The sequence below is a fragment of the Coregonus lavaretus genome, assembly GCF_964263955.1.
Source record: "Coregonus lavaretus genome assembly, chromosome: 5".
In the NCBI taxonomy this organism is placed as follows: domain Eukaryota; kingdom Metazoa; phylum Chordata; class Actinopteri; order Salmoniformes; family Salmonidae; genus Coregonus; species Coregonus lavaretus.
The window spans coordinates 12138632-12156826 of NC_139992.1; the positions used below are offsets into that span (position 1 = coordinate 12138632).

General features: G+C 44.4%; 1 protein-coding gene across 6 annotated transcripts in view; it reads left to right on the top strand.

Moving 5' to 3' along the window:
- The first annotated feature begins 1799 nt into the window (after positions 1 to 1799).
- LOC311129531 (integrin beta-5-like) overlaps positions 1800 to 18195 on the top strand; it is an 85185-nt gene continuing 68789 nt past the window's right edge. The window contains exons 1-10 of one of the 6 annotated variants that reach the window (XM_084161824.1): positions 1818 to 2016; positions 2151 to 2428; positions 2935 to 3020; positions 3458 to 3665; positions 3976 to 4225; positions 5084 to 5252; positions 6727 to 6888; positions 8534 to 8629; positions 8804 to 8893; positions 10820 to 10954. In XM_084161824.1, the coding sequence (XP_084017950.1) occupies positions 2347 to 2428; positions 2935 to 3020; positions 3458 to 3665; positions 3976 to 4225; positions 5084 to 5252; positions 6727 to 6888; positions 8534 to 8629; positions 8804 to 8893; positions 10820 to 10954 (1278 nt within the window). In that variant the 5' untranslated portion in view covers positions 1818 to 2016; positions 2151 to 2346. Of the gene's footprint in view, positions 2429 to 2934; positions 3021 to 3457; positions 3666 to 3975; positions 4226 to 5083; positions 5253 to 6726; positions 6889 to 8533; positions 8630 to 8803; positions 8894 to 10819; positions 10955 to 18195 lie in introns of all 6 variants that reach the window. The other 5 variants (XM_084161826.1, XM_084161825.1, XM_084161823.1 and 2 more) reach the window with 5 other exon arrangements.

The window sequence follows — 18195 nt, forward strand, 5'->3', positions numbered from 1 at the left end:
ATAAAAGGGTCCATCTCTTGTGAACCAAAACCTCTGTAATAGGCTCCTCACTAGAGAGCCACAATTCAACAGAAAATAAAAGTCGGTCCTTCTCTTGTGAACCACTGTAACTAGACTTCTTCTCTTAGAGTCACATTTCAACAGTAAAAACCTAAGATTTCAGATATCAACAGTAAAAATAAAAGGGTCCTTCTCTTGTGAACCACAACCTCTGTAACTAGACTCCTCACCTAGAGAGTCACATTTCAACAGTAAAAATAAAAGTCGGTCCTTCTCTTGTGAACCACTGTAACTAGACTCCTCTCTAGAGAGTCACATTTCAACAGTAAAAAGCCTAAGATTTCAGATATCTTTACATATGTGCCTTTTGAGTCATAATAGATATGTTATAAATTTAACAGTAATCCATACTCACGCTCAGTACTACTGATCTTAATTTTGGTTTATCCTATAATACAATATGCAGATTTTGTTTTAACAGGTTCTGCTTACCTTTGTATTGACGGCCGTCTAGATCAGTTTCCTGAGGCGAGCTGGATTCCCGGCTGCTCCTGCGAACAGGTCACCCGTCCTTTCTGATCCGTCTCTTACTTGTCTCTTTTCTCTATCAACTTTTATGGACCGAATTCAGAGTTAGAAAACCATCCTCTGCTACCAATTTTGTTGATAAAACAAGTTTACTGGAGAACTGAGACCAAGTAGAGACTTTGGACAGGGTGGATATGGTATAATAAAGGCAGTTTATTCAGAGGTAAAGATATCTGGAATCGCGTGCACGGACCCGTTCGTCAATCTCGTAGGGAGATATCTGAGAGAGCCCCGAAACATTGTGTGCTGACATTTTATACAATAAAATGAAGTAGGTTGAATCTAGTAGTTCTGATCTTCTGATTGGTCCTGATGAGTTGGGCGAGGTCCCCTCCACTGTTGCATTGGCTCTGAGTCGGGTTCTCTGTCTTCAAATGTTCAGCCTAAGAGAAGGGGATTTTTGTGTGTGTGTGTGTGTGTGTGTGTGTTTAACAGTGATGATGTGTGTGTGTGTGTGTGTGTGTGTGTGTGTGTGTGTGTGTGTGTTATCAGTGATGATGTGTGTGTGTGTGTGTGTGTGTGTGTGTGTTTATCAGTGATGATGTGTGTGTGTGTGTGTGTGTGTGTGTGTGTGTGTGTGTGTGTGTGTGTGTGGGTGTGTGTGTGTGTGTCCTCAGAGCAAGAACTCGTGAGTTGGAAGAACTGAGAGACCTATGGCGTGGGTGTTGTCCTTAGCCACCTGCTGACAAGGCTGACAAGATAGGACTCTTTTGTCCATTGTATTGAATACAAAGGCCCAACACAAAATGGGTCATGCACAAGATTTTAGTCAGACCAAGCTATAACATTATATATTTACTACGACACTAACCGCCATATAAAATCCACAGAAGAAGAAGAGGACAACTAGGAGAGATTACTAGAAAGGAACTAGGTTTCCCCTTTTATCTGTGTATTAATTGTAGGAGTAGAGGACGCATTTGAGGTAAAATAACAACCCAATTGTTATATTCAAGGACAAATTAGCTAGCAACAGCAAGCTAGCTGGCTAAATGTCCATGAATGTTTCGACTTGTCCCCAATTAATATAGTTGGTTCAGAGTTCGTTTTGATATTTCAACCTGTGCCTGATGGGGATAGACAAACTCAACATGCACACGCGGACGCATGCGCGGAGCCGGTGTGGTCATCATGTTAGTCATCTGTGAAATGGTAAACAAAGGACAGGGTTAACGCGTCACCCTAAACAGTGGGCGGAGACTCCAACTGGCAACGCGTTGAACATAACTGGGGACTGAAGAACAAACTTCGTAGTGATAAGCTATTCTAGTGAGCTGAAATTCTATTCTACATTTAGGCCAAACTTCTACCTACATTTAATTTTATCAAGGGAATATTTACACACTAAATAAGGGTTTATAACGGATGGAAAAGTATTGGAAAACAAGAACCAACGATGTCGGCTATGGGTGAACTACGGACAACATGGTAGGCTGGCTCTGCATAACTATTTGCAAAAATCACAGCTCTTGACTATGAACCCAGTATTTAAAAAAATATTGTTTTGTTTCTGTTATGTGGAATTCTTCTGAGGGACAATGAATTGTAATGTTTGTTTTGAGGGCGCGTAACATTATCGGGACAATTCGCTTTGCTGGAGTTTAAACGTGACAAAGAGACGTGTTCACTACTCTGCACCGACCGAGAGGACAGAACGTGCATCTATCGAAAGGTTCGACTGCAGACTTTAGTGCCACACCAGTTCCAGAAAACTTCACAAACAGAGACTTTTGAATAACGGTCCAACACGAGGAAATTATGTGGAACCCATGGCAGTTGTTTTACCGTACAGCTCTTGGCTGCATGATTCTGGAAATATTTATTCACAATGTTGCACAAGGTAAGAGTTTTTCTTAAATGTTTTGCTACACAGTTCTCGCGAAACGTGTCTTGTAATGGCCTATAATGGCAGTATTCCACGGGAAAGTGCTGACTAGTTTTAGTTTTAGAAGGCAATCGCTCGATAGGTGTATTAACATCGGGCCAGTTGTTACAGTAGCCGCGAATTCCTGCAACAATGTTGCCATACACACTCGAAAACTAAATACCCTGTTGTGGTTATCAATCTTTCTCTTTCAAATGTTTGACATTATTGTCACGTTGCATTGAAGTATACATCATATATATTATAATTATATAGCCTATTTATAAACGGAGGTCATCAGTCATAGTTATTTAATCGCTTCAAAGGTCTATGTTTCATTCTGACGTGTAAGAAATAATTCAAGACTAAATTGTAATTTGCCATATCCCACCTGAGTTTCATTGGCTGGTAATCAAATGTCAGGAATGATCAAATAGAATCTCTGGAACAATGTTGGTTACTTTTACTTTTGCTACTTTCAGGTCTGAATGTGTGTATGAGTGGCAGCGCTATGTCCTGTGAAGAATGCCTCCTCATCCACCCGAGCTGCGCCTGGTGCGCGCAAGAGGTAGGGCATGTGCCACATTCCTCCAACGTGTTGGATTTACAGTACACCACGTGGTGGTGACACTAGTAATCCTCACACTACATTTCTAAATGTGACATACTGAACCCAATAGCTGGCTGAGTGTGAGTGAGGTGAGGGCTCTCATATGGTTGTGTTATATTACATAAGCTCAGGCTTGATGATGGCATGTTGTTTCAAAGAGCCAAAACATGTCAGTGTACCAGTGCAGTTCTGGAACCATAGTTGATCTCTGTGCAGAGTGGACTGTCTCCACACCTCCTTCTATTATGGAAGACCTAGAACTAAAAGAAGAAGATAAAAGATTCCCCCCTCCTTTATATTACCTTACAATACTCAACTGAAGCCAGGGCTGAGTCAGACCAGTGTGTACTAACTCCACTGGATGACAGGTGCCATTTGTTTTGTTCTTCCCTCAGGAGTTTGGCAGGGCGAGGACCCTGACGTCACGGTGTGACCTGCGTCAGAACCTGCAGAAGAGGGGCTGTGAAGCCCATCATATGGAGAGTCCGAGTAGCAGCACCACGGTAGTGAAGAGCGAACCCCTCAGCTCCAAAGGCTCCGGGCCTACCCAGTATGATGTCATCCAGATCATGCCTCAGAAGATCTCCCTCAGTCTCCGGCCAGGTAATCCCCCAGTCCTAGCCAAGTAGTCCAGTCTGTTTGTGTCATGTATGGCATGAAAACAATAGAAGTGACCTACTTTACATACAGTATGAGGGAAGCCTAGTCCACCATCTCAGAGCGCAATGTGCTGCCAAGGCAACAGAGTTTGAACCTAAGGATGTGGAGAGTCCTGAGCTGTATATAGAACAAAATATTATATTGAAAACAAAAATGTAAAAAAAACAACCTAGCAGAACAATTTGGGTGCTGATTGATTTGTCAACCTATCAAAGCAATGACATGTTATCCATGTCCCCTCCCTTCCCACAAGGTGACCAGACATCATTCAAAGTGCAGGTGCGCCAGGTGGAGGACTACCCAGTGGACCTGTACTACCTGATGGACCTGTCTCTGTCCATGAAGGACGACCTGGACACCATCAGGAACCTGGGCACCAAGCTGGCCGACGAGATGAGGAAACTCACCAGCAACTTCAGACTGGGCTTCGGATCCTTTGTCGACAAGAACATGTCCCCCTTCTCCTACACGGCCCCCAAGTACCAGGACAACCCCTGCAATGGGTGAGGACTCAGAAGGGCACTACTGCTACTGGCTTACAGTAGAATGGTCATGGGTTTGGGTGTAGGATTGAGAATATAAATGAAGAGTACAGCTGCATTTTGGGTCCATGTTGTGACTTTGTGGTTTTTGCTGTGCAAGTGCAGATTTCTATTATACTAAGAAACGGACACAAAATGGACACTGTCCTCATACTGTAGGGTTAGTGTTGCTGAGGTTTGTTGTGGATGATGATGGCAGGCTGAAATGGACCAGAATAAAACATAGAGGTTGAAAAGCAGCCGATCACACACACCACATTTCCCCCGGAGGTGAGATAACGCTGCACTAACTTACTGCCATCATCACACATCACTGCCCAACTAGGTTATTCCCTGGGTCCTGAATGTGGACTGTGTGTGTCGCAGTCAAAGAGCCAGTACTGCTGGAAACTATTAAAGGGGCAGAGGACAGATCATGACGTCTGGGCCTCTCGTCCTTAACACAGCCCTGCCCTCCTCCTTGCAAAAACAAGCAATACAAATGCCTCAAATTCAGGATCTGTGTTTCCTCCAGGATGAAGGTTGTGTTAGAATGTCCCAGAGGTCTTCCTCTTTGGGAAACTGTTTTACGTACATTACTTACACGTCCTCAATGTAGCCAACAGACCTAGGTTGAAACAGTATTTCAAATAGTTTGCCTGAATGAGCGCCTGTGTAGATGTGCCAGATTGCCAGGGTTGGCACATTTGGGACCATTTAATTGGTTCCATTTGGGCCAGACGAGCTCAATCGAACACAGAAAAACAATTCCTGGTCTGTTACATGCATAGCATCCTCTATGTAGTTAAACATTTTAATTAAAACTTTCTCTCTCCACAGATACAAACTGTTCCCCAGCTGTGTCCCCTCCTTCGGGTTCCGCCACCTCCTCTCCCTGACTGACAAAGTGGATCGCTTCAACGAGGAGGTGCAGAAACAGATGGTGTCTCGCAACAGGGACGCTCCAGAGGGAGGCTTCGATGCCATCCTGCAGGCTGCCGTCTGTAAGGTGAGCTGAGGCCATGGTTGGACTAAAGGGACGGGACTGACTGGCATGTCAACCTATAACCCTGACCCTAACCTAACCCTAACCAGTCAGGACCAGGTCTGCTGTAAGTTAAGTCCTTGTAGTTTTTTTCCTGTGAGCGGTCAGTCAGGCAGACATGATGGATTGAGGTGCTGGTAGTGTTCATTAGCACACGCAATGGAAAACTAATATTAGCATTTCTTATTGGACAAGTCTAGGTAGTTCCTCCCTGTTCCCGGCGAGTTTTTTCCCCCCTGATAGCCTAATGAACCCAAGTCACAACCACTATTAACTCTAAATGATTTCGACCAGGGGGTTGAACAGGAAGTGTAGTCTGGTGCAGCTGTTTAAATAAGGAGATAACTGACTCACTAACAGAGAAACAGGCCCAGTCATATCCCAGTGTTGGGCTGTTGTCTAAACAGGAGTTAATTGTTTTTACCGGAAGAGAATGACTCACTCCCTCCCCTCCCAGCTCTACCATGTCGTTTGGTGTAGCAGCTTGGATTGGACAGTTACAAGTTTGGTGGTTGGTCGATACTTTTTTGAAATATTTGTTTCACTTACTGTGACTAATGAATAATTTGCATTGTTGACCAATTGAAGAATATTCAGCTATATGTGCCTCTTTGTTCCCCTGTAAAAACAAACAAACAAGGGGTTCCCTTCAAGGAATGTCAATAGCAAATGGGCATGGTAATATGACTGTCAGTGCCCCACATGGTGAACTACAACTCCAGCCAAAACACATTCCAAACATGGCATAGCTGAATATGACAGGAATGTATCTAGCATGTTATTAAAAAAGGACTCTGTATGCCAACTGCCAACACATCTCTTTCTATTGTATACTGTGGCACATAATGCACTGGGCTGGGCGTCACATGGGTGCCTTTATATGCCTACACACTGGTGAAAGATCAGGTCTGTTTAGTGTCATGCCATTACTCAGCACTGTGTTGAGACTAATGCGCTCTGCTTCTGCAATCTTTTGCTGGCCTCTGCTTCCCGTTGACAATGGCCTTGTTCTGGATAAAACACTTGTGTTACTCTCCTTGTTTATCTGTGGGTCAGTGGTTGTCGAGCTGGTGGAAAGTGATAGGGTTTCCTTCCTTGTCTTAGTGGAGTGATATTGTTTTATAGGGTCGGGAACTCTTACTCTCTGTATAGCTGAGAATTTGTGTTGTTGTGCCAAGGTCTTTTATAAACTCTTTATAGAACAGTTATATCTCAAATAAATTCCAAAAACAATTTATCAATAACTATCTAGGATCAGTTGAGGAACCCACCTCTTTTTTGTTATTAAGCCTGCATTTTCACATCTGTTTTGCTCTCATGGACTGATCCCATGTGCATTTATACATAGCCTACTATAAACTGGAGGGGACTAATTTAGACCCCAGTTAGGTGTCTCTAAGACTTTCAGTGAAGTGACCATCTCTCTTCCCCTGTGCAGGAGAGGATAGGCTGGAGGAAGGAGGCCTTCCACCTGCTGGTGTTTGCCACAGACGATGTGCCTCACCTGGCCTTGGACGGTAAGCTGGGGGGCCTGGTCCAGCCCCATGATGGGGAGTGCCACATGAATGAGAAGAACGAGTACAGTGGCTCCACCAAGATGGTAAGACAGGAGTCATGGTTACCATAGAGCTATAACATCGCTGACATCGTTATAACATGGTTAACAGTATGAAAAATGAATGCAAGTCGCACTGGATAAGACCGTCTGCTAAATGACTAAAATGTAAATGTTACCATAGAGCTATAACATCACTGACATCATTATAACATGGTTACTAAAGAGCTATAACATCACTGACATCATCATAACATGGTTACCATAGAGCTATAACATCACTGACATCATCATTATAACATGGTTACTATAGAGCTATAACATCACTGACATCATTATAACATGGTTACCATAGAGCTATAACATCACTGACATCATCATTATAACATGGTTACTATAGAGCTATAACATCACTGACATTATAACATGGTTACTATAGAGCAGGGCTCTCCAACCCTGTTCCTGGAGAGCTACCTACCTGTAGGTTTTCACTCCAACCGTAATCTAGCACACCTGATTCTAATAATCAGCTGGTTGATAAGCTGAATCAGGGGAGTTACAACTGGGGTTGGAGTGAAAACCTACAGGAGGGTAGCTCTCCAGGAACAGGGTTGGAGAGCCCTGATATAGAGCTATAACACCACTGACATCATTATAACATGGTTACCATAGAGCTATAACGTCACTGACATCATAAGAGCATCTGCTAAATGACTAAAATGTCAAATGTCTTGAGCGAGGACATAAAGAAATTATAAAAGCCGCGCGAAGCTGATTTTTTATTTAGTACGATGAGACTGAATCATATAAACAAATATATTTTTATGCACACAGTTTGAGTTTACATAGCTAGCGCTATTTGTCCAAAGAGCTAATGCAATGAAAAACATAATTAACATCATGTGCATTTCAATCAATCAAACTCAATGATATGAAAATTGGTTAAGTGGATTAAAGGATTCTGGTATTCTGGTGGTTTCTCCCGGAATCACTAAATGTTTCTATAGTTATTTGCTCTGTGACATTGGATGCTCTGGGCTTGGTAGTCATGGTACGTCTCATCACATTAAGTTCAGTGGAGGTACTCCAACACAAATCAAAATAATTGGTAGATCCTCAGCAACAGGCTAAACAGGTTTCTCCTCTCTCATTTGATTGTGGGACGAAAGGAATATGCACTTCCCAGAACAGAGCTCTGTTTTTAAGGGAAACCGTTGAACTGGAGAAGGTGCAGAGGCAAATGCTCCTCACGGTCCATTTCAAGTGTAAATCTCACTGTTGATTGATTTGGATTTACACAATGATAAAGGCTTACTGATGCCAAAAATCACAAATCTGATTGTGTGAAAGTGATTGTTTATCCAATGCTTATACATTTTCACTCAGTCATACCTTGACTATAGTGACAATTTGACTTAAGTAGAAGTTAGGATTCACCATTTAATGCACAACTCTAATGCAGAGCTGTAAATTAATAGGTCTAAACCACTTCAGTGTTCTTTGTCCTTTCTGCTGGTGAGAAAGGAAATGTCTGGGGACTCTAATGTAAACACTACACTGGAATCAGGGGCGCAATGGCTTCTCTTCACTAACCTCCTGACAGGGTGAGATGGAAGCTAGACTAGTGAGAACTTAAAGAAATGCCTCTAACATCATGCTCCCATGTTTCTATCTATCCATGTCGCTGTAGGACTACCCCTCTCTGGCTCTACTGGGAGAGAAGCTGGCTGAAAACAACATCTATCTCATCTTCGCTGTGACAAAAAGGCTGTATGTCATTTACAAGGTACATTATTTTTATTGAATTGAATGTTCAGTATTGAGATTAGCTGTGTGTTTGGTGTTTATGGTGTGTACCGTTTGGTGTGTACAGTTTGGTAAGTATGGGGGCCTGTATTGTGTGAAGTCTTGCAAATATTTGTTTATTTAATAACATTTCTCCTATCTTGTGTTTATGCAGAATTTTACAGCACTGATACCTGGAACCACAGTGGAGATTCTGGATCAGGACTCCAAGAACATCATCCAACTCATCGTTAACGCCTACAATGTAAGTAAAGGAGAGTTCTCTTCCATTTGGAGCACAGATTGTGTGTGCTTCAGAGGAAAAGATAGTCTCAGCAGTCCTCTTTTGAAATGGATGTTGGTTGACAGTTGGTTGAAAAAACGTTTTGAAACTGAGGGAAAAAGACAGGTCTTCCCTGAACTTGTCTTTTTTGTTTTCCTTTTTGTGCCCTACTGAACATGACCCTGGTCTCTAGAGGAGAAGAGAAAGTGTTGAATGTTTATGCCTTAGCATTGGAGATGGATACCCTGACCCAGCCCCTCTATTTGCTGTGGGGCTCTGGGGGTTTACTTCTGGCACACGCTACAGCCCTGTGTCTGTAACTCTGCAGTAGTCTAGTACTTTATGGTCACGGAACAAGAAGCAGGTTTATGGCCCAAATCCTGAGACTGAGACCCTCCTGTTACTCCCCAGTCCACCACACAGGAAATAGATTCCATCATTCCAGTACTTTCAAGGAAGGATTCTGGAAGGGCTGAAAAGGGTTCTAGAAGGGCTGGAAAAGGCATCCACATTCTTGTGTATTTTAAACTCAAGATTTTAATCCAAGGAGACAACTTGAGGGACAGAAGAGAGACTCATTGGTTTAGTTTTTCATAAGGTTGCTAAATATTTGTCCTGGCAACATTACTGAGATGGTTCTAATTGAGGTCACTGCTGTGCTGGAAAAACGGCAACAGACTGGTATGCTAGGAGATTTGCATCTTGTCCTCGTTTAGAATTGTAATTTAATTTTCCCTTGGTTATATGGAACAAGAAACACCACATTTATGGAAAGATCAAAAAAGAATATAAGACCAGAGATTTAAATCACCACCAGACTTTAAATGATGGGTCATGCTAAATCTATAATCTTCATTCTACCAAAGTTAAGCCCGGGCTTCTAATGATCTTGAATTATAATTTGCTGTTAGGATTTGATTGTCATAGCAGACACTCTCATAATCCATTGTCAAAGCATCCATCATTCTCACTTGTCTTGTATTATTGTGCTGTGGTCTGTTGACTAAAACCTGACTCTAGGTCACCTTTAGGTAGCCACTGTGGTTCCGGTTTGGCCATAGAAGGGATCTTAAAGCTACAGTCTGATTTGAGTGGTTAGGCTACATTGCCCCTGCCCCATCTCTCAGCTTACCAAACAAAGTGGCAGTCAGGCTGTTGAAATGGCAGATTGTGTCTATAATGCGCTGCAGGAAGGCAGTTATATAATTCACTCTTTTGGACTAGTTGAGAGGAAACAACATTTTAAGGGATGAAAGAATGTCTTTCTCCGTGTATTTAGAATATGTTTTAAGCCGGATAATTTTCTTGTTTTAGTCAAGTTTTCCTTAAAAACAATTCCAATCAAGCTGTGTCGTTTTTTGTCAGTCAAGTGTTTTACTTTCTGTGGTTGAGAGGAACAACTTGTTTTTGCGTAGTTAAGGACACAAGAGTTGAGTCTAGAACTGGTAATTATGGCAAACAGTGTTGAGAATGTCAAATATGGATGACCACCAACGAGCAAATATTCAGTACATCTGTTTCTCTCTTTTCCACCCCAACTGCTAACAGAAACAGATTGGATTACAGGCTCTTACTGGTTTCATTATAAAATGCTGAGTGGTGGTGTTTCTGAGTGGATCCAGTGCCAGGGGTACTGGAAGAATGTAACACTCAAATAGTATAGTAACCACCAGGGAACCTCTGTGCCAGCTCTAATATACAGACTTTAACTCTCATGTGATCTATTGATAGGAGTCTTTGATCAGACTTGTGTTTGGTTTGGATAGTTGACCAGGGGACCATCTGTCTTGTTTTCAAATAAATCACACATTTACTACTTGATGTTAAGGTCAAAAGTACTTATTCATAAGTGTCGCTCTCGCTCTCTCTCGCTCTCTCTCTCTCGCTCTCTCTGTGTCCTCCCTCCAGAACATCCGGTCCAAGGTGGAACTGACTGTGTGGGATCAACCTGAAGACCTCAGTCTGTCCTTCACTGCCACCTGTCAGGACGGACAGCCTCTCCCAGGCCTCAGGAAGTGTGCCGACCTCAAGATCGGAGACACAGTGAGTCTTACATAGGCCTCCCGGCTTTCCGTGGATTTGCCCTATGTGGCCAAGCTGGAAAGTCAAAATTGTCTGTATCGTAAAAATGTATACTGAACAAAAATATAAACGCAACATGTGAAGTGTTGGTCCCATTTTTCATGAGCTGAAATAAAAGATCCCCAACATTTTCCATACGCACAAAAAGCTTATTTCTCTCAAATGTGCACACATTTCCCTGTTAGTGAGCATTTCTTCTTTGCCAAGATAATCCATCCACCTGACAGGTGTGGCATATCAAGAAGATGATTAAACAGCATGATCATTACACAGGTGCACCTTGTGCTGGGGACAATAAAAGGTTACTCTAAAATGTGCAGTTTTGTCACACAACACAATGCCACAGATGTCTCAAGTTTTAAGGGAGCATGCAATTGGCATGGTGACTGCAGGAATGTCCAACAGAGTTGTTGCCAGAGAATTGAATGTTCATTTCTCGACCATAAGCAGTACATCCAACAAGCCTCACAACTGCAGACCATGTGTAACCACTCCAGCCCAGGATCTCCACATCCGGCTTCTTCACTTGCGGGATCGTCTGAGAAGGGGGGGGGAAGAGTATTTCTGTCTGTAATAATGCCCTTTTGTGGGGGAAAAACTCATTCTGATTGGCTGGGCCTGGCGCCCCAGTGTGTGGAACTGGATCCCAAGTGGGTGAGCCTATGCCCTCCCAGGCCCACCCATGGCTGCACCCCTGCACAGTCATGTGAAATCCATAGATTAGGACCTCATTTATTTATTTATTTCAATTGACTGATTTCCTTCTATTAATTGTAATTCAGTAAAATCTTTGAAATTGTTTCATGTTGCGTTTTTGGTCAGTATTTTGGGTCTTCACTAAAGGTTAGGGTTGGTTATAAAATCAGATTTTTAGGACAGAAATGACAGGGCTTGTCAATAACTTTTTTTAGCCACTTGTCTATCGGACAAATTTTTTCTTCTCCGAATGCTCAAGTCACTTGTCCAAAAATAAAGAATGTTCTGCAACACCATGGTCCAAAACGGTGACTGGAAATTTAGTTTTATCATGCAAGGAACTACTTCACAAAATAAAATTTTCACTGGGATTGACAATGGAAGGCATGCTGGTCTCTGATCCCAAGTATTATATCTCCTGCCGTTGTGGCCTTGAGCAAGGCACTTAACCCCCCACAAAATACAATACTGCACTGATGGGCTACTATACAAAACACATGTGGTCCGTCAACCCTCCATCTGGAGAGCTACTGGGTGTGCAGGCTTTTGATCCAACCCTGCTCAAACACACCCTAGTCAGCCTATCAAGGGAAAGTTGAGCAACAGATTCTTTACAATGTGTTAGAGCAGGGCTGGAGAAAAAGCCTGCACATCCAGGACTCTCCTGGAGGAGGGTTGGCGATCCTGCAACATTACAATTATTGTACAACCAAATACTTTTTATGTCTTTATAAAATAATTTCCTCATTCAATGAACCAGGGATGAAATGGCTAAGGGGGGGCAACTTCAAGGCAAGGTAGCTAAAGTTTATCTATTTGTAAGGCTAAAGTATTTCGTTTTCAGGGGAGATTACAGAGCGACTTACAGTTAGTGCATTCATCTTAAGATAACTAGGTGGGACAACCACATATCACAGTCATAGTAAGTACACTTTTCCTCAATAAAGGAGCTATCAGTAAAGTCATGTGAGAGGAACTTTTTGGAAGTTGAAGCTCATTTACTGCATTTCTACATAATTAAACAATTCTAAAATGCTATTTGGAGAACAGCAAACACAAATGACGATGATGTGTAGCCTAACGGGCGCGCAATGATGTGCCAAGTGGTGATTTAGTGCATTATTATAGGGAAAGCATTTAGAATAAGCCGGCGCTGATCCGTTATCAGTATTGTGGAATAATTTGAATGTTAAGGTAGGATTCTAATGGAGAAAGCTGATCCGAGAGCAGCGCTGCCTTTCTTTCGATCCTATCAGTATCGACACAACGTATGTTACATCTTCGGCTGTTGCAGGAAAGATGCACTGTTAAAACACTCGTAAGCCTAAGTTCCATTGCTATCGGGAAACCGGGCCCAGGTGGTTAATTGTGTTCCAACATGTTCTTGCATTTTAGATGGAATGCATTCATCTCTTCCTTTGTTTCAGCGAACAAAACTCTAAGAAAGGTCAGGGGATGTGGGATCACTGCACATCTTAATCGCTTTGAATTCTGCACTGTTCAAATCCTCAGGCTCAATTAGAGACTTGGACAGGATCTATTGAAACTCTTAACGAGGGGCTACTTTGTACACGCCACCACGCAGAGATCCGACCCTGTGGAATTGTTCTTCCCAAAGCCCCAGTGTCTCCCTCACTCCCTCACTGATTCTTGTGTGTCTTAATTGAATGTAGTGATGGGGAGTGGGGGACTGGGGGTGGAGGCTGAATTAATAATGGTAGTGAATGGGGGGGAATCCCATCTCTCTATGGCCAGTGTGATGGGTCTAACTCTGTCTTTTGTTCTGCAGCGGGGGAATTTGCTGCGCAGGCCTCTGAGTGCCAATCTGTCCTCCTAAAGACAACATGAAGCAGGCGAAAGCCCAGGCGCTCGTTACCAATTAATCTATCCTCGATTCCTTGCATCCTCTCTCCTCGCTTCCTTCTCAAATTGCATTGGAGGAGAAGATCTAGGCTCCCTCCCCTCTGACCTTCTCCTTCAATGCCTTTTGAGAAGGAGGTGAGGAAAGAGGACATGAGGAATCAAGGAAAAACGTATTGGGAAAGAGTCCCAGGTGTCAGTCACAGGGAATGTGTCCCAAATGGCACCCTATTCCCTATATAGTGCACTACTTTTCACCACGTCCCAGAGTGCTCTGGTTAAAAGTAGTGCCGTTTTATAGGGAATATGGTGCCATTTGGGACAGAACCAGGGTCTCTTGCTGCAGCCTCGCTGCGGGGCCTGATGCTGCATGTCAATGTCCTCCCAACAAGAGTTTGTTGGTGAAACCAGAAGCGATGCAAGAGCAAAGACCGCAATGGTAACAGACGTGTGTTAGACCCAGTGTATGTTGGGAGTATGTTGTTGAATGCCACATTGAAGGAGACAAATGCACAGTCTAGAGGAATTTTAATCGCATATCGTAGGACATTTTCTGCTTTGCTTAGTTTTGGGGTATTTTAAATGTGGGTTGTCACAAGAATACTATCATAATTATTTCTCCATGGTAACAATGATCTCTCAAATGTAAAGACAGCCTCTTCAGGGTCAGAAGAATCAAATAGAATTAACCACAGATAATTTTGTCTTGAAATTCAGAGTACTATCAAATGTCATTGTCAAAGTTGAGAGTAGTATGTCCTGCTGGGCTACCGTTTACAACATCTTCTTAAAATGAGTGTGTTTTGGCAGCCAGCGCATCACCGCTGTATCAACTTTTGCTCATGCACACACACAGCATCCGCTACACTAATCTGCTGCTCCCTCTATTCCAGCCCTCTCTCCCCATCACAGCATTGATGTCCTGTGATTTGGTTCCCCGCCTTTTTACTCCAGCAGCTTTATCTTATAGCTACTAGTTTTCTTAACAAGCCACGTGGTTGAACGAGCTGGGTTCCTCGTGACTCACATGTCCCCTAAATCTCATTACCTCGTTAGGAAGAGGACTAGCTGTAGTGGACGAGGTAGAGGGATTGGCTGACAGGCCTTATGTGTTACGCTGTAGTGGACGAGGTAGAGGGACTGGCTGACAGGCCTTATGTGTTACGCTGTAGTGGACGAGGTAGAGGGACTGGCTGACAGGCCTTATGTGTTACGCTGTAGTGGACGAGGTAGAGGGATTGGCTGACAGGCCTTATGTGTTACGCTGTAGTGGACGAGGTAGAGGGACTGGCTGACAGGCCTTATGTGTTACGCTGTAGTGGACGAGGTAGAGGGACTGGCTGACAGGCCTTATGTGTTACGCTGTAGTGGACGAGGTAGAGGGATTGGCTGACAGGCCTTATGTGTTACGCTGTAGTGGACGAGGTAGAGGGACTGGCTGACAAGCCTTATGTGTTACGCTGTAGTGGACGAGGTAGAGGGACTGGCTGACAGGCCTTATGTGTTACGCTGTAGTGGACGAGGTAGAGGGACTGGCTGACAGGCCTTATGTGTTACGCTGTAGTGGACGAGGTAGAGGGACTGGCTGACAGGCCTTATGTGTTACGCTGTAGTGGACGAGGTAGAGGGACTGGCTGACAGGCCTAATGTGTTACGCTGTAGTGGACGAGGTAGAGGGACTGGCTGACAGGCCTTATGTGTTACGCTGTAGTGGACGAGGTAGAGGGACTGGCTGACAGGCCTTATGTGTTACGCTGTAGTGGACGAGGTAGAGGGACTGGCTGACAGGCCTTATGTGTTACGCTGTAGTGGACGAGGTAGAGGGACTGGCTGACAGGCCTTATGTGTTACGCTGTAGTGGACGAGGTAGAGGGACTGGCTGACAGGCCTTATGTGTTACGCTGTAGTGGACGAGGTAGAGGGACTGGCTGACAGGCCTAATGTGTTACGCTGTAGTGGACGAGGTAGAGGGACTGGCTGACAGGCCTTATGTGTTACGCTGTAGTGGACGAGGTAGAGGGACTGGCTGACAGGCCTTATGTGTTACGCTGTAGTGGACGAGGTAGAGGGACTGGCTGACAGGCCTTATGTGTTACGCTGTAATTGACGAGGTAGAGGGACTGGCTGACAGGCCTTATGTGTTACGCTGTAGTGGACGAGGTAGAGGGACTGGCGGACAGGCCTTATGTGTTACGCTGTAGTGGACGAGGTAGAGGGACTGGCTGACAGGCCTTATGTGTTACGCTGTAGTGGACGAGGTAGAGGACTGCCCAGGAGGAACGTCCCACAATTCTGCTGTCATGGTTCTTCAGCCATGAATGTTGTGATGCTGGTGCATGTGGAAGACAGTCGTTTTGTTGATTTGTCTTTCTTCCATGACTCGTGTTTCCTTGGTAGCTTAAGATATTGACCACCTAGGTTTGGTTTGGAAAGATGTTGCAGGGTGATGATGTCTTGACTGTTTACTCCTCCACAAAGCCACTCCAACACACATTGCTTATTATCATGCAGCAGTTTTGTATTAGTCTTTCCTCCGCCTTCGAAGTGTACAATATTGTTCAGTCTTTTAGGATACACAGAGGCTCTCTCAGCATGGTCTCTGACCTCTTCATCACTAAGCCTGTTGATGTTCGCTTCTCATTGAACGAGGAAGGCTAACCCCGAGACGTGTCTGTACACTCCTATGGCATCTAATAACATAGTAGTCTACAGCCAGGTCTCAGGGTTGGAGGAAGGGGAGAAAGAAGATATAGCCAAGGAAACCCAGATGGAGAGAGATGAGATCCTGTATTCTGAGTGACAGAGCTCTGCTCTCTCCCTCTCTCCCCAGAAGACTCAGATCTGTGCGTTGCGTGTGGAGCTGATGCCAACATCAACACAGCCCTAACGTCCGAGTATTTGGCTTTGGGGCTGCAGTCCAAGGGGCTGTGGGTGTCAGAGTCTTTGCTGGGAGCTGAACTTCAAAGCAGAGAATGTGGCACCTCCCCCAACCCCTCACATCCCCACCTCCCACTACCCCTCAGGGCTCCACACGGCCAGAGAGCACACAGGCCTCCTGCAGACAGGTGTGGTGCTTCTTCCCTTATCTGGAACCACTGGGATGTGGAAGAGTGGCTCCCAAAGATGGTGCCGTACTGTATGGCTACCATTTTGCAAGCTCCGACCCAACTTTGCTATTTTGTGATTATTTTATAGTTTATTTTTACTTTATTTTCACGAAATGTATCCGCTATTATTTCTTACAACTGACAATAATTTTTGAACATCAGATTGGCAGTTGCTTACCCCAATTCCAGCTTCTACTTCAACTCATCTGCCCTGGGCTCTCTCTGTAATTCCGAACCAATTTTCGGCCTACCCAAGAGGAAACGCCGGCGTTAGAGGCAAGGGGGGATCCTGGTGAGATTAAGGCGACGGGAAAACCGGCCACCTCTTCCCTCCATTCTAGTGGCCAGTGTACAGTCACTCGATAATAAGCTGGATAACCTCTGATCGCAGATTTGCTACCAACGGGACTCTCGAAACTGCAATGTTCTTTGCTTTTCTGAAGCATGGCGGACAGGACAGTGGAGTCGGGGAAATCAAGGGTGGGCAGGGGTTTTCCTCTACATCAACACCAACTGGTGTGCTAACTCCAGCGCGGTGGAAGTGTCGACCCACTGTTTACCCATCTTGGAATACCTGATGGTCAAATGCCGACTCTTCTACCTCCCGAGGGAGTTTTCAGTTGTTATCGTGACTGTGTATACATTCCACCTCAGGACAAGAAAAATAACAAGCTGGCACTTAACAAACTGTACAAGGCTATAAACAAGCAAGAAAACCTACATCCAGAGGCTGCCTTTCTAGTTGCCGGCAATTTTAATTCTGCGTCACTAAGACACGTAATGCCCAACTTCCATCAACACGTCTCAAATGCCACTAGGGGCGATAAAGTCCTAGACCACTGTTATTCTACCCACAAGCAAGCATACAAGACCCTCCCTTGTCCGTCATTCGGCAAATCAGATCATGACTCCGTACTCCTGCTTCCTATTTACAAGCAGAAACTCAAACAAGAAGTACCCGTGACTCGCTCCGTTGAGAAATGGTCACCAGAATCTGAGATTATTCTACAGGACTGCTTTCCCAGCGCTGATTGGAATATGTTTAGAAACTCCGCCGATAACATTGATGAGCAAACCACCTCCGTCACCGGCTTCATTAGAAAATGTATTGGCAACGTTGTCCCCATGGTGAGGGTTCACTGCTTCCCCAATCAAAAGCCCTGGATTAACACAGAGGATGCCGCAAAAACTAAAGCACAGGGCTACCGCACACAGAGCTATTGTATACAACCATGAGGCTATGGCTGAGGACAGGAATAAGTACAAGAAGTCCCGCTATGACCTCCGCAGAGTATTCAAACGAGAAGTATAGGAATAAGGTGGAATCATATTACACAGGCTCCGCCGCCCGCCGCATGTGGCAGGGGCTACAGTCCATTACGGATTACAAAGGAAGACCCAACCGTATGCACGCTTTGACAACAACATCGTGCCAGGTGTGAGGGCCGTCACCGACCTAGAGGATTGGGTGATCTCGCTCTCCGAGGCTAACGTGAGAAAGATCTTTAATCAGGTCAACACCCGCAAGGCCGCGGGCCC